Below are 13,742 nucleotides of genomic sequence, written 5' to 3' on the forward strand. Positions count from 1 at the left end.
TAATCCCGACAAGACAGAGGTCCTCCAGGTCAGTCGTATGTCCGATCGGGGTATTGGGTGGCCACCTGTGCTTGACGGGGTCGCACTCCCCCTGAAGGCGCAGGTCCGCAGTTTGGGGGTCCTCCTGGACTCAGCACTGACGCTTGAGGCTCAGGTGTCGGCCGTGGCCGGGAGGGCCTTTGCACAATTAAAACTTGTGCGCCAACTGCGACCTTACCTCGTGAAGTCTGATCTGGCCACGGTGGTCCATGCCTTAGTTACCTCTAGACTGGACTATTGCAATGCACTCTACGTGGGGCTGCCCTTGAAGATGGCCCGGAAACTCCAACTAGTCCAACGTTCGGCAGCCTTGCTTCTAACTCGAGCTAATTATAGGGAGCGGTCAACCCTCCTGCTTAAGGAGCTCCACTGGCTGCCGTTCACCTTCCGGACCCAATTCAAGGTGCACGTGATCACCTACAAAGCCCTGAACGGTTTGGGACCCTCCTACCTTAGTGATCGCCTCTCCCCCTACGAACCTGCACGATCTCTTCGTTCGTCGGGGGAGGCCCTCCTCTCGCTCCCACCTCCGTCACAAGCACGGTTGGTGGGGATGAGAGGGCCTTCTCCGTGGTGGCCCCCGGCTCTGGAACTCGCTCCCCAGGGAAATCAGGCAAGCCCCCACCCTGGTAGCATTCAGAAAGAGCTTGAAAACCTGGCTCTTTACTCAAGCCTTTAGATAAAGATTGCTAATCCAGAAGCAATCTGTATCTGTGACCATTCTTGTACCGGTTTGCACCCTTTACCTTTGTCAACTCGATATAGACACAGGGTCTATTCCCATCCCAATTTGCACTTCCAGAATTTGCAGCACTTTATCAGTCACCTTGTGTTTACAATATTTATATGGTGCACCTTACCCAGTCTACTTTTACAATCTCTCAGTTTTAATCCATGTTTTTATTAGTTCTTGTTTTTTATTGGCTAATGGTTTATTTTATTTGTTTTATTTTTTATTGTGCAAGTTGTTGTCTATTGTTGTGTTTTATACTGCTACTGTTTTTATTCGGGCTTGGCCCCATGTAAGCCGCCCTGAGTCCCCTCCGGGGAGATAGAGGCGGGGTATAAAAATAAAGTTATTATTATTATTATTGATTTATTTCTCCAACCTTAAACACATATGACACAAATCGAATCCACACCCCAATTTTGGCCAGGTCATTTAGCCAAAAAAGATGAGCATTAGATACGAGTAAATACGATATATAGATATCTTCTGGAGTTAAGACTTTAAAAATGTCCATGTTCTGACTTGCATCCAAATTTAACTTAAGAACAACCCTGCAGAACCTCTCTTGTTCGTAACTTGAGGACTGCCTGTCTATCCATTCACATGGAGTCACACAGAAAGAACGAACACCCAATTCATCCGTGTTGCTTCTCACTTAAGTATATTTTATTGCTCACAAGTGTATGGAGATTGCACATTGTGTCCTCAACATTGCGTCAAATGGCTCAGTACAGAGAATGCAGAATACATAGGCATCGGTACAACAGATCAACGCAGTATTTATCTTCTGCATTACAGGATGGCTTTTGTTTATACCCTAAAAATCACTACGAAAAGCTGTTTCAGGATTATCGACCCAAACAAACGAGGCACAAAGCTGGAATGTGTTCAAAGATGAATGAGTGACAAGAAACACTCAGACGAGGCCAACCTTTGTTACAAACACTTGGTATCGTACACACACCAATATTTATGATTCCAAAACACCGCTGTGTGAACTCAGACAATACGCCAAGTCCTGTATTCTCTCATAGCTATCTGATCTACAACGGGGATGGATATTCTCCAAAAATACACCAGTTTTTGGTCTCTCCAGCTGGCACGGCCCCAAAAAATAATGATAATTATGATTATAAAAGGTCTTGCTGGCTTTACTTGCTCCCCGTTAACATGAGCAACATCACTTTCGGAAATGTCCATTGCATTGAAACGAAAATCAAGAACGCAACGACGATGCCGCTGAGACTTTGGAAGCAAATGGGATCTGAAATGTAAGGCATCTATTGAGCGTAGAAACAACAGCAGCACAATCCATGGTCGGCACGAGTGCAAATGAAAAGAGCATTTTTGTTTTCTTTCGTACGTATGTGTTGCTATGTGCAAAGGCAATCAATGACTTAGGAAAAACCACAGTGAATTTTAACCTCATTGTATATATCTGATGTATTATGCAGTAGAGTTCCGGTTATCCAACATAAACGGGCGGGATGAATGTGGGATAACCGGAACTGTCGGATATTGGGAGGATATTAAGTAAATGGGTTCCTGGTTATACACCAAACTAATATGTAACCTCAAGTACAACTATATGCACTGGTAAATCTATATATATAAAAGAGTGATGGCATCAGGGCACCGGAAAAAAAAAAACAACTACAGGCCCCCCAACCTCGAAATTTGACAACACAACCCATCATCCACGGCTCTAGGTTGATACAACAAAAAGAAAAGAAAAATAAAGTCCTAATTAGAGGGAGAGGAATAATTGTTTTTATCCAATTGCTGCTAGTTAGAGGGCTAAGCTCCGCCCAACCACCACTACCTCAACAATTTCTCACCAACACCACCAGACAACGCCACAGCAACGCGTGGCCGGGCACAGCTAGTGGTCAATAAAAAGGTATAAAATATAAATAAAGTTATATTTAATGAAAAACAATAAGTACAGAATTTACAATTGTAATGTTTAATTATTACAGTTATTACGATTTTACCATTTTTGTGTTTTAAATGCAAATTTTTATCCTGTATTTTTGTTTTAATTGATATATTGTATTACTGTTTTATCTTTTTATAGTGTGATTTTTATTTGTTGCCTATGTTTTGATCTATGTTGTTTGGGCCTCTGCCCCATGTAAGCCACCCCGAGTCCCCACGGGGAGATGGTGGCGGGGTATAAATAAAGTTTTTTATTATTATTATTATTATTATTATTATTATTATTATTATTATTATTATTATTAATGTTGATACATCAAAATGAATATATAACCAAACAATGCTTGCTCTATACATAAATTTGTCGCTTGTGAAATCAATCAGTTGAGCCGAAGAGCCGAAGAACTAACAGAGCGTCAGCAGAGTATCGCAGAAGTACATAAATTCACAGACACTGTGAGTATATGGATATGTATATAAACTTTTGAAATTGAAATCTTAAAACTTTTGATTTTGTTATAGCCACTGTTGGTTCCTTTTGTTCAGTACCCATCACAGAAAAAAGATATAAGAATACAAACTTGAGAGAGGAATGTAAAGGATGTTTCATGTGAATGTACACTTGTGAGTACTTATATTTATAACTGTATTTGTGGGGATATGTTACATGCTCCTGTTAATTTATTATAATTTTCTCAGATAAATTCACCTGAGGAAGATTAAGAGTCAAAACCGGTCATGTATTGTACATGCTCTTTGGCTTAATTGATTTCACAAGCGGCAAACTTATGTATAGAACAAGCATTGTTTGGTTATATATTCATTTTGGTGTACGGAGCATCAACATTACAATTGTAAATTCTGTCCTTATTGCATTTCATTAAATCTAACTTTATATTTTATACCTGTTTATTGACCATTTACCAGTGCATATTGTTGTACCTAAGGGTACATATTTTTGGTGGAAATATGTACCTAAGGGTACATATTTTTGAGGGATAATTAGGGAGGCCCTAATTATCCCTCTTGGCAAGCCGGGCACTTGGCGGAGGGAAGAGTCTCGTCCCTCCGCTAAGCACCCGGTTTAGAGAAGCCTGGTGCGTGCTTACCGCTTAGCAACATGCACTGGGCTTCTCCAAAGTGCCAGGTGCTTGGCGAAGGGAAGAGTCTCTTCCCTCCACCAAGTGCCTGGTTTAGAGAAGCCTGGTGCGTGCTTACCGCTTAGCAACATGCACTGGGCTTCTCCAAAGTGCCAGGTGCTTGGCGAAGGGAAGAGTCTCTTCCCTCCACCAAGTGCCTGGTTTAGAGAAGCCTGGTGCGTGCTTACCGCTTAGCAACATGCACTGGGCTTCTCCAAAGTGCCAGGTGCTTGGCGAAGGGAAGAGTCTCTTCCCTCCACCAAGTGCCTGGTTTAGAGAAGCCTGGTGCGTGCTTACCGCTTAGCAACATGCACTGGGCTTCTCCAAAGTGCCAGGTGCTTGGCGAAGGGAAGAGTCTCTTCCCTCCACCAAGTGCCTGGTTTAGAGAAGCCTGGTGCGTGCTTACCGCTTAGCAACATGCACTGGGCTTCTCCAAAGTGCCAGGTGCTTGGCGAAGGGAAGAATCTCTTCCCTCCACCAAGTGCCTGGTTTAGAGAAGCCTGGTGCGTGCTTACCGCTTAGCAACATGCACTGGGCTTCTCCAAAGTGCCAGGTGCTTGGCGAAGGGAAGAGTCTCTTCCCTCCACCAAGTGCCTGGTTTAGAGAAGCCTGGTGCGTGCTTACCGCTTAGCAACATGCACTGGGCTTCTCCAAAGTGCCAGGTGCTTGGCGAAGGGAAGAATCTCTTCCCTCCACCAAGTGCCTGGTTTAGAGAAGCCTGGTGCGTGCTTACCGCTTAGCAACATGCACTGGGCTTCTCCAAAGTGCCAGGTGCTTGGCGAAGGGAAGAGTCTCTTCCCTCCACCAAGTGCCTGGTTTAGAGAAGCCTGGTGCGTGCTTACCGCTTAGCAACATGCACTGGGCTTCTCCAAAGTGCCGGGTGCTTGGCGAAGGGAAGAATCTCTTCCCTCCACCAAGTGCCTGGTTTAGAGAAGTCTGGTGCGTGCTTACCGCTTAGCAACATGCACTGGGCTTCTCCAAAGTGCCAGGTGCTTGGCGAAGGGAAGAATCTCTTCCCTCCCCCAAGTGCCTGGTTTAGAGAAGTCTGGTGCGTGCTTACCGCTTAGCAACATGCACTGGGCTTCTCCAAAGTGCCAGGTGCTTGGCGAAGGGAAGAATCTCTTCCCTCCACCAAGTGCCTGGTTTAGAGAAGTCTGGTGCGTGCTTACCGCTTAGCAACATGCACTGGGCTTCTCCAAAGTGCCAGGTGCTTGGCGAAGGGAAGAATCTCTTCCCTCCACCAAGTGCCTGGTTTAGAGAAGTCTGGTGCGTGCTTACCGCTTAGCAACATGCACTGGGCTTCTCCAAAGTGCCAGGTGCTTGGGGAAGGGAAGAGTCTCTTCCCTCCACCAAGTGCCTGGTTTAGAGAAGCCTGGTGCGTGCTTACCGCTTAGCAACATGCACTGGGCTTCTCCAAAGTGCCAGGTGCTTGGGGAAGGGAAGAGTCTCTTCCCTCCACCAAGTGCCTGGTTTAGAGAAGCCTGGTGCGTGCTTACCGCTTAGCAACATGCACTGGGCTTCTCCAAAGTGCCGGGTGCTTGGGGAAGGGAAGAGTCTCTTCCCTCCACCAAGCACCCGGTTTAGAGAAGCCCGGTTTAGAGAAGCTTACCGCTTAGCAATACGCACCGGGCTTCTCCAAAGTGCCGGGTGCTAGGGGAAAGGAAGAGTCTCTTCCCTCTTTCAAGCGCCCAGTTTAGAGAGGCCCGGTGAGTGCTTGCTACTTAGCAACGTGCACCGGGCTTCTCTAAAGTGCTGGGCAATTGGCAAAGGGAAGAGCCTTTTCTCTCCACAAAGTGCCTGGTTTGGAGAAGCCCGGTATGTGCCTAGCCTGGCATGTCGGATAATACGGTATGTCGTATAACCGGAACTCAGATAACCAGAACTCTACTGTATATTGTATTTGAATCGTACTGGATTTTAAACAGGCAAAATCTGAATGCCAATTGTTTTATGTAGTATTTTTATATTGTCTATACAGTAGTCTCGATTATCCGTCTTAAACTTGCTCCCGGCAGCAAGGGTAGAACCAGGACCCAGCCCGGTGAGTGAGTGAATGAGTGAGAGCGAGTGGCAAAGGCCCTCTCTTCCTCCCTCCCTCCCTCCCTCGCTCATTCACTCACTCACTCACCCACTCACTAGGCTGGTCCTGGCAGCAACAGCGGCAGTGGCAGCAGACCCAGGACCCGGCCTGGCGAGTGAGCTGCCCGCTTTGCTGCGCTGGCCCGGGAGGGGATGAGCGAGGGAGCCCTGGGCCTTGGATAAAACGGAGTGTCGTATAAGCTGAAGTCGGATAAGCGGGGCTCTACTGTATTTGTTTGTATGTTAACGGCCTGTGGTCTAGACATTAATAAACAACAACTACAAGCGAACTCTGACTTGGTCACAATCTATGTCTCATTATGGAATGCACACAAGCATCAAGAAGGCTGGTGACAAAAAAAGATATTGAGGAAACTAATAAAACTTTCCAACTATCACAACACTGAAAAGTTGTTATTTTAAAGTTTTATCTCAGAACTGTGAAGTGGATGGAAACACACTTTGCTGCTACAGTAGAGTCTCACTTTTCCAACACTCGCTTATCCAACATTCTGGATTATCCAACGCATTTTTATAGTCAATGTTTTCAATACATCATGATATTTTGGTGCCAAATTCGTAAATACAGTAATTACTACATAGCATTACTGCGTATTGAACTACTTTTTCTGTCAAATTTGTTGTATAACATGATGTTTTTGGTGCTTAATTTGTAAAATCATAATCTAATTTGACATTGAATAGGCTTTTCCTTAATGCCTCCTTATTATCCAACATATTCGCTTATCCAACGTTCTGCCGGCCTGTTTATGTTGGATAAGCGAGACTCTACTGTACTTTGCGTCTTGTGTCATTTAGAGATTATAACCGTAAGGCTTCTTTTTTACACACAAGTAGCCTATCGTGTGAGATATAGGACAAATCCATATATCATTCTCGAAAGAGCAAGACTGCAATGAAGTTGTAATGGAAACAAGGCATTTCTAAAATAAAGGCACACAACAATAAAAAAATTCTAACCTGCCCAGCAAGTTCCATCCACAGGTTTTCCTTTCAGTGACAAAATACTACTATAAAGACTATAAAGACTATACACCGCTATGCTACAGAGGATGATCTATCGTACAAGTTTAAAAGACCCTTATTTCCCATTTTAAAATGCACTTAGTATTTTGTGGAGTACTAAATATAGATTATATATACACACATATATCTTTTAGGTATTCTAAAGGCGACATGGCAAAAATATATATTTCCCATCCCTAAGTATTTGGGATGTCCAAAGTGTTGCCTATGTTTGGCTTTCGAAAGGAAGCCTGTGCCATGGGAAGCGGCTGCATTCAGGGTTATTGCAGTGACTGAAAACAGAGGCAAAAACAACACTTAGGATCTGTATCTTCAGGATACAGAATCCTAGAACTGATATGGGTAAACTTGGGCTCTTCCAGGTGTTTTGGACTCCAACTCCCACCATTCCTAACAGCCTCAGGCCCTTTCCTTTTCCCCCTCCACCGCTTAAGGAATGGTGGGAGTAATAGATAAAGAGCAGGAGCAGAATCACCTTAAAGAAATGTGGGAGTTAGATTGCAATAAGGAAATACACCCTCAAATCCGGAAAGAAATGTGGAATATGCGTATATTAAAAAACATGTCTATAAGAATAAAAGAGAATTATTATGAAGTGGTTTGGAGATGGTACCTCACACCAATTAGATTAAATCAAATTGATAAGAAATACTCTAAGCAGTGCTGGAGGGGCTGTCAGGAATTCGGTACATACATACATATGTGGTGGTCCTGTAAAATATGTTCAAAAATTTTGGGAGAACGTTTTTAAAGAAATAAAGGGAATCACCAAAACAGAAATAATAGGAACGCCTGAAATAGCACTGTTGTCATTTATGGATAATATTCAAATATCAAAAGAGTTAAAGGAACTAATCGCCAACTTGGTAACAGCAGCAAGATTGTTAATAGCCAAAAAATGGAAAGGAAGTGAGGAGTGCCAATTGGAAGAATGGTATAAGGAGATTTGGGATATTGCGATAAATGATAAATTGACATGTAAGATTAAAATTAAAAGAGGGTTATTAAAAAAGGATGATTTGGGAAGATATGGGGAAAATGTATAGAGTTTGTATACGTAGAAGGAAAGGGGGAAAAACCTGTAAAAGAAACAATGGAATTTTGGAAATAAATATTGTAATTGGCTGGTCTGGGGTGAAGGGATAGCACTAGGTGAGGGGTAACAAAAAGTAAATAATATGAGTATGTAATATAGTTAGAGAGTGAAAAAACCATAGGAGCTATGATATGACAAACTCTGTATTGCAAATTTGTTAAAGAATGTATAAATTTTAAGTACTGAATATGTAAAATTCAAAATTTTTCAATAATTTAAATAAAAAACTTAAGAAAAAAAAGGAATGGTGGGAGTTGGAGTCCAAAACACCTGGAAGGAGGGCCCAAGTTGGCCCATGCCTGCCTGAGAAGGCCCAGCAAGACACACTATTGCACTCACCGTTTTTTTCCCTTTCAACGAGGACAGAAAAATGGGCCGTGAAATCATCGACCACAACATCAAGAGCAGAACAAATAGAACTGGGAGAAATCTGAAAATCTGCAACTCAAGTACCAAAGCTCCGGTAAAACGTGGCAAAGAAATGAACGAAGGCCGAGCGGTGAATTGACCGAGAGGGGCTCAACGCAATGCCTCAAAGCCATGCCCAGCAGAGGCTAAGAGGCTTCTCTTTAATACACACAAAGATCCGGAAACTTCATCTCGTAGACAGGAACGGATTGATAGTGGGGGTGTCCGGCGGTGATGGTCAGCGTGCCGGAAGGGCTGGGAGGAGGCCTGCAAGGAAACAGTAAGAGGACAGGTCAGGAGCAAAACAGAGATGTGTTGTTGAAACGTTCATGGTCAGAATCTTTAAATGACTCTATTGCACTTTATCTATTTACGAATTTGTTACTCATAATGTGCACCTTGCTTATCCACTATTGCAACCTCATTGTTTTTAATTTGATGTTTTAATTCTGTGTTGTGTTTTTTTTGCCTATTGTGTGTATTTTATTATTGGTTTCTGTTTTTGTCCTTTGATGTTTCATATTTTATCATTGCTTGTATTTCGATTTTGCTGTATGCCGTCCCGAGTCCCCTTCGGGGGAGAAGGAGGCGGGATATAAATAAACTTATTAGTATTATTAGAATCATTGGGTTGCTGTGAGTTTTCCGAGCAATATGGCCATGTTCCAGAAGCAATCTCTCCTGACGTTTTGCCCACATTTATGGCAGACAAGAGTTCTTTCTCCCACCCTGGACATTATTCCACAGATATATAAACCCCACTTGCCCAGCTCCCAACAGACCTCACAACCTCTGAGGATACCTGCCATAGGTAAAGGTAAAGGTTTCCTATGATGTTAAGTCCAGTTATGTCCAACTCTGGGGGGTTAGTGCTCATCTCCATTTCTAAGCCGAAGAGCCGGCGCTGTCCGTAGACACTTCTAAGGTCATGTGGCATGACTGCATGGAGCACCATTACCTTCCCATTGATCTACTCACACTTGCATATTTTCGAATTGCTAGGTTGGCAGAAGCTGGGACTAACAGTTGGAGCTCACCCAGCTCCCCGGATATGAACCACTGACCTTTTGGTCAGTAAGTTCAGCAGCTCAGCAGCTTAACCCCCTGCGCCACCGGGGGCCCCACATCAATTCATAGGGAGATCTATTTACAGTAGAGTCACACTTATCCAACATTCTGGATTATCCAATGCAGTTCTGCCTCCCACTCGGATCCACTGGACTGAACTTTTTACACATTTAATTTCTGACAATGCTGTTACTGTATATTCATTTTATGCAATTCTATATTTGTAGTCAATTTGTTAGCCAGTGTTTTTGTAGTCAATGTTTTCAATACATTGTGGTGTTTTCGTAAATACAGTAATTATACATTTATTTACATCACTTTTACCCTGCCCTTCTCACCCGAAGGGACTCAGGGCGGCTTACAACAGTCGGCAATTATATTGCCCAAAATACATTCAATAAAACAGAAACAGAATCCATAAACAATAAAACAGTACCGCATTAATTAAAACTCTAATTAAAATCTGTTAAACCATGAATTATAAAATTTAAAATGCATGTATAGTTAAGTTCATCCACTAACATAATACAGTAAATACAGTAAATTCGTAAATACAGTAATTACTACATAATGTTACCGTGTATTGAACTGCTTTTTCTGTCAATTTGATGTAAAACATGATGTTTTGGTGCTTAATTTGTAAAATCATAACCTAATTTGACGTTTAATAGGCTTTTCCTTAATCCTGCCTTATTATCCAACATTTTCGCGTATCCGTTTATGTTGGATAAGTGAGACTCTACTGTATAATTATTGCTTAAGGAGACCCGAGATCTATCAAGCCCAGCATCCTGTTTCTTCCATAACACTATGTAACACGATTTTTGTTCCTTGCTTATCAATGTCATTTCCTAATTGGTTCTATCATAAAAACATGGGAAAGATTTATTAAATTACAAAACTTTGTCTTTAATGGAGAGACATCCTGCTATAGCACATTTTGCTCTAGTTTTCCAATGAATATCTCATCAACGGGTCTCAACCAATTCAAGATTGTTTGTGGCAGCCACAAAAAGAAAGTTTATGGAGTAGTACAACTACAGTAGAGTCTCACTTATCCAAGATAAACCCTTAAGCACCAAAACATCATGTTTTACAACAAATTGACAGAAAAAGCAGTTCAATACACAGTAATGTTATGTAGTAATTACTGTATTTACAAATTAAGCACCAAAAACATGTTTTACAACAAATTGACAGAAAAAGCAGTTCAATACACAGTGATGTTATGTAGTAATTACTGTATTTACGAATTTAGCACCAAAACATTGCAACATTTACTACAAAAACAGTGACTACTAAAAGGCAGACTGCCTTGGATAATCCAGAACATTGGATAAGTGAAGCTTGGATAACTGAGACTCTACTGTACTTTCAAAGTACTGTATATACTCGAGCATAAGCCTAGTTTTTCAGCCCTTTTTTAGGGCTGAAAAAGATCCCCTCAGCCTATACTCCAGTGAGGGCCCTGGCCGGCTTCTATTCAGGTCAACTTATATTTGAGTATATAGGTATTCAGAGTTAGACAGTCTTATCTTATTAAATTCTTATTATCTTAAATTACAGTTTTATATAAATATTCAAAAAAATTGAACCTACCGATGCCTCAAATAATGCAATTTTATTAAAATCTATTTTTATTTTTGACTTTGACCTTATACTTATAAGTCTTATACTCAAGTCAATAAGTTTTCCCAGTTTTTGTGGCAAAATTAGGTGCCTCGACTTATATTCGAGTCAGCTTATACTCGAGTATATACGGTAAGTACCACACAATTAAACAGGAGATAACACTTTCAAACCAGGAACAGAATGTTTTTTTTTTCAAATTTTGTTACCTGTTGTAATAAGAGCTGCTGGGAAGCCCAAAGCGAGGACATGAAAGTGACGGCCGGTTTCCCCTTCTCTGACTCAGCAATTGCTATTGAGACATACGTATACATCTCTGATGCCTGGGGGGATGTACAGCCGTCATGCCAAGCAGCCACTGAGAGCCTTATCAATGCTTCATGTGTTCCTATATTGTAAGGCTTCTCCGAGTGATGATGGGCATGCTTACATTTCGTGGAATTTAAAGACCAGACCTTAGTTCTGTTCAATACAATCCTATTCAACCAGGATAGTCACAGCAACAGCACATGACGCCTCTGCAATGCCTTCTTACCGAATGGTGAGCTCCAATATCTGCGCAAGACGGTCGTGAAGGAGGTTGGCCTGCAGGGAGGAAGCAGAGAATTACTGAGATTCTGAAAGTACTCAAGGTGTGTGTTTCCCTCCCAGACGTGGTGTTCTGCCTCCTGCTCTTCCCTGAAAGCAACAGGCCTTTTACCATGCAACACTATTGTTAATGTGGGATTTGTGTATTGATAGTGTTTAAATGCAATTTGTGCCATGCTTGTATTGCAACTGATTGCATCATGTACCATAGTGTGGAAAGAGTTAATTGCCAAGAAGCTATGATGACCTTGATGTGTGGCTGGAACTAGGGAGTATCCAGACATAAGTGTTTGTGCATGATTGATTGCATCAGTTCAGTTGAGTTCTGTCTGCCTAGAGTCAAATCCTGTGTTCATCTGTCGTCTGCAAGTCTGTGTTGATACAATAAAACTTTGTAAATAGTTTTGCCAACGTCTCTGAGTGTCTCTTCGTTCTGCGCTCCACTGATTCCATTCAACTACCGCTGCGCTGCAAATACTCTGACAACTATCAGCAAGGTTTTGTGTCATTATGTTGTCGAAGGCTTCCATGGCCGGCATCACTGGGTTGCTGTGAGTTTTCCAGGGTTTCTCCCACCCTGAAGATTCAACAGATATATAAAACCCACCTGCCTCGTTTCCAACAGACCTCACAACCTCTGAGGATGCCTGCCATAGATGTGGGTGAAACGTCAGGAGAGAATGCTTCTAGAACGTGGCCAAACACCCTGGAAAACTCACAGCAACCCACTTCCATGTCATTCTCGAACTGCTTGACCATAAGGGCTGTTCAACAGTGGAACTCACTGCTGCACAGTCCAGTGAAGGCTCCTTCTTTGGAGGATTTTAGGCATCTGTCGGAAGAGCTTTGATTGTGTTTTTCCTGCCTGGCGGAATGGGGGTTGGATTGAATGGCCACTGGAGTCTCTTCCAACACCAGGAATCTATGATTTTGGAAGATTTTTCTTAGTAATTTCCAAGGAAGCAAACCTGGGGAAACTGTGCTTCTTGAATGCACAACAGAACTGGGATAAATATTTGTAGCTATAAGCAGAGACCAGTCTGCCTCACAATAGCGACACACTTGAGATGCTACTGATTTTGTCATGCCAATAGGGTAATCCAGAATCAGACAGTGTCACTCAAAATCAACACTGCTTAAAAATTGATCATCTGATGCTTTATGGCAGGCATGGGCCAACTTAGGCCCTCCAGGTGTTTTGGGCTTCAACTCCCACCATTCCTAACAGCCTACCGGCTGTTAGGAATGGTGGGAGTTGAAGCCCAAAACACCTGGAGGGCCTAAGTTGGCCCATGCCTGTTCTAGCTGGAATTTCCCCAAGTTGGGCTTGATAGACTATGGGCCCCATTTCCAACTCTAGGACCCTATGAAGAAGTAGCAAGAACTGATGGACAGTCAAGGGTTTTTTCTCTCTCAAGTTCTATCTCCAAAAATGTGATAAACATGATATGTGGTTTGAATGAAATTGTATAAAAGATGTATAACTGGGGCCTACAGAGCAGTGGTTCTCAACCTGTGGGTCCCCAGGTGTTTTGGCCTCCAACTCCCAGAAATCCCATCCAGTTTATCAGGTGCTTAAACATAATAAATAATAATAATAATTTTATTCTTGTACCCCGCCCCATCTCCCCGAAGGGACTCGGGGCGGCTCACATGGGGCCTTACCCAAACATCACAATATAAAAACAAAAAACACAAGTTTATAACAATAAATCAATAATATCTGTAAAACAATCATAAAAGACAATCTTACAAGATAAAACGTTAAAAACAGGAATATAAAACACAAATCTGGGCCAAAGTGCGAATGTGTCAAATCAGGGAGAGGTAGTTACATAACTGACAGTCATTAAAGTACTAGAAATGACAATAAGAGGGCGAATCAGTGGGTCTATTGTTACGTAGGCAGACAACTTGAGCCAGCAAGAATCACACATATCACCTCAACCACATAGACTAGAAGAGCAACAGAAAGATGGAT

At 42.4% G+C, this 13,742-nt stretch overlaps 1 protein-coding gene across 3 annotated transcripts in view; it reads right to left on the bottom strand.

Moving 5' to 3' along the window:
- Positions 1–1,413: 1,413 nt before the first annotated feature.
- Positions 1,414–13,742, bottom strand: part of LOC100565407 (protein EFR3 homolog A) — a 72,744-nt gene continuing 60,415 nt past the window's right edge. For all 3 annotated transcript variants that reach the window (XM_062979910.1, XM_062979908.1, XM_062979909.1), the window contains 2 exons: positions 11,709–11,758; positions 1,414–8,743 (listed from right to left, as the gene is read on the bottom strand). In XM_062979910.1, the coding sequence (XP_062835980.1) occupies positions 8,638–8,743; positions 11,709–11,758 (156 nt within the window). In that variant the 3' untranslated portion in view covers positions 1,414–8,637. The remainder of the gene's footprint in view (positions 8,744–11,708; positions 11,759–13,742) is intronic.

The sequence above is a fragment of the Anolis carolinensis genome, chromosome 4, assembly GCF_035594765.1.
Source record: "Anolis carolinensis isolate JA03-04 chromosome 4, rAnoCar3.1.pri, whole genome shotgun sequence".
In the NCBI taxonomy this organism is placed as follows: Eukaryota; Metazoa; Chordata; class Lepidosauria; order Squamata; family Dactyloidae; genus Anolis; species Anolis carolinensis.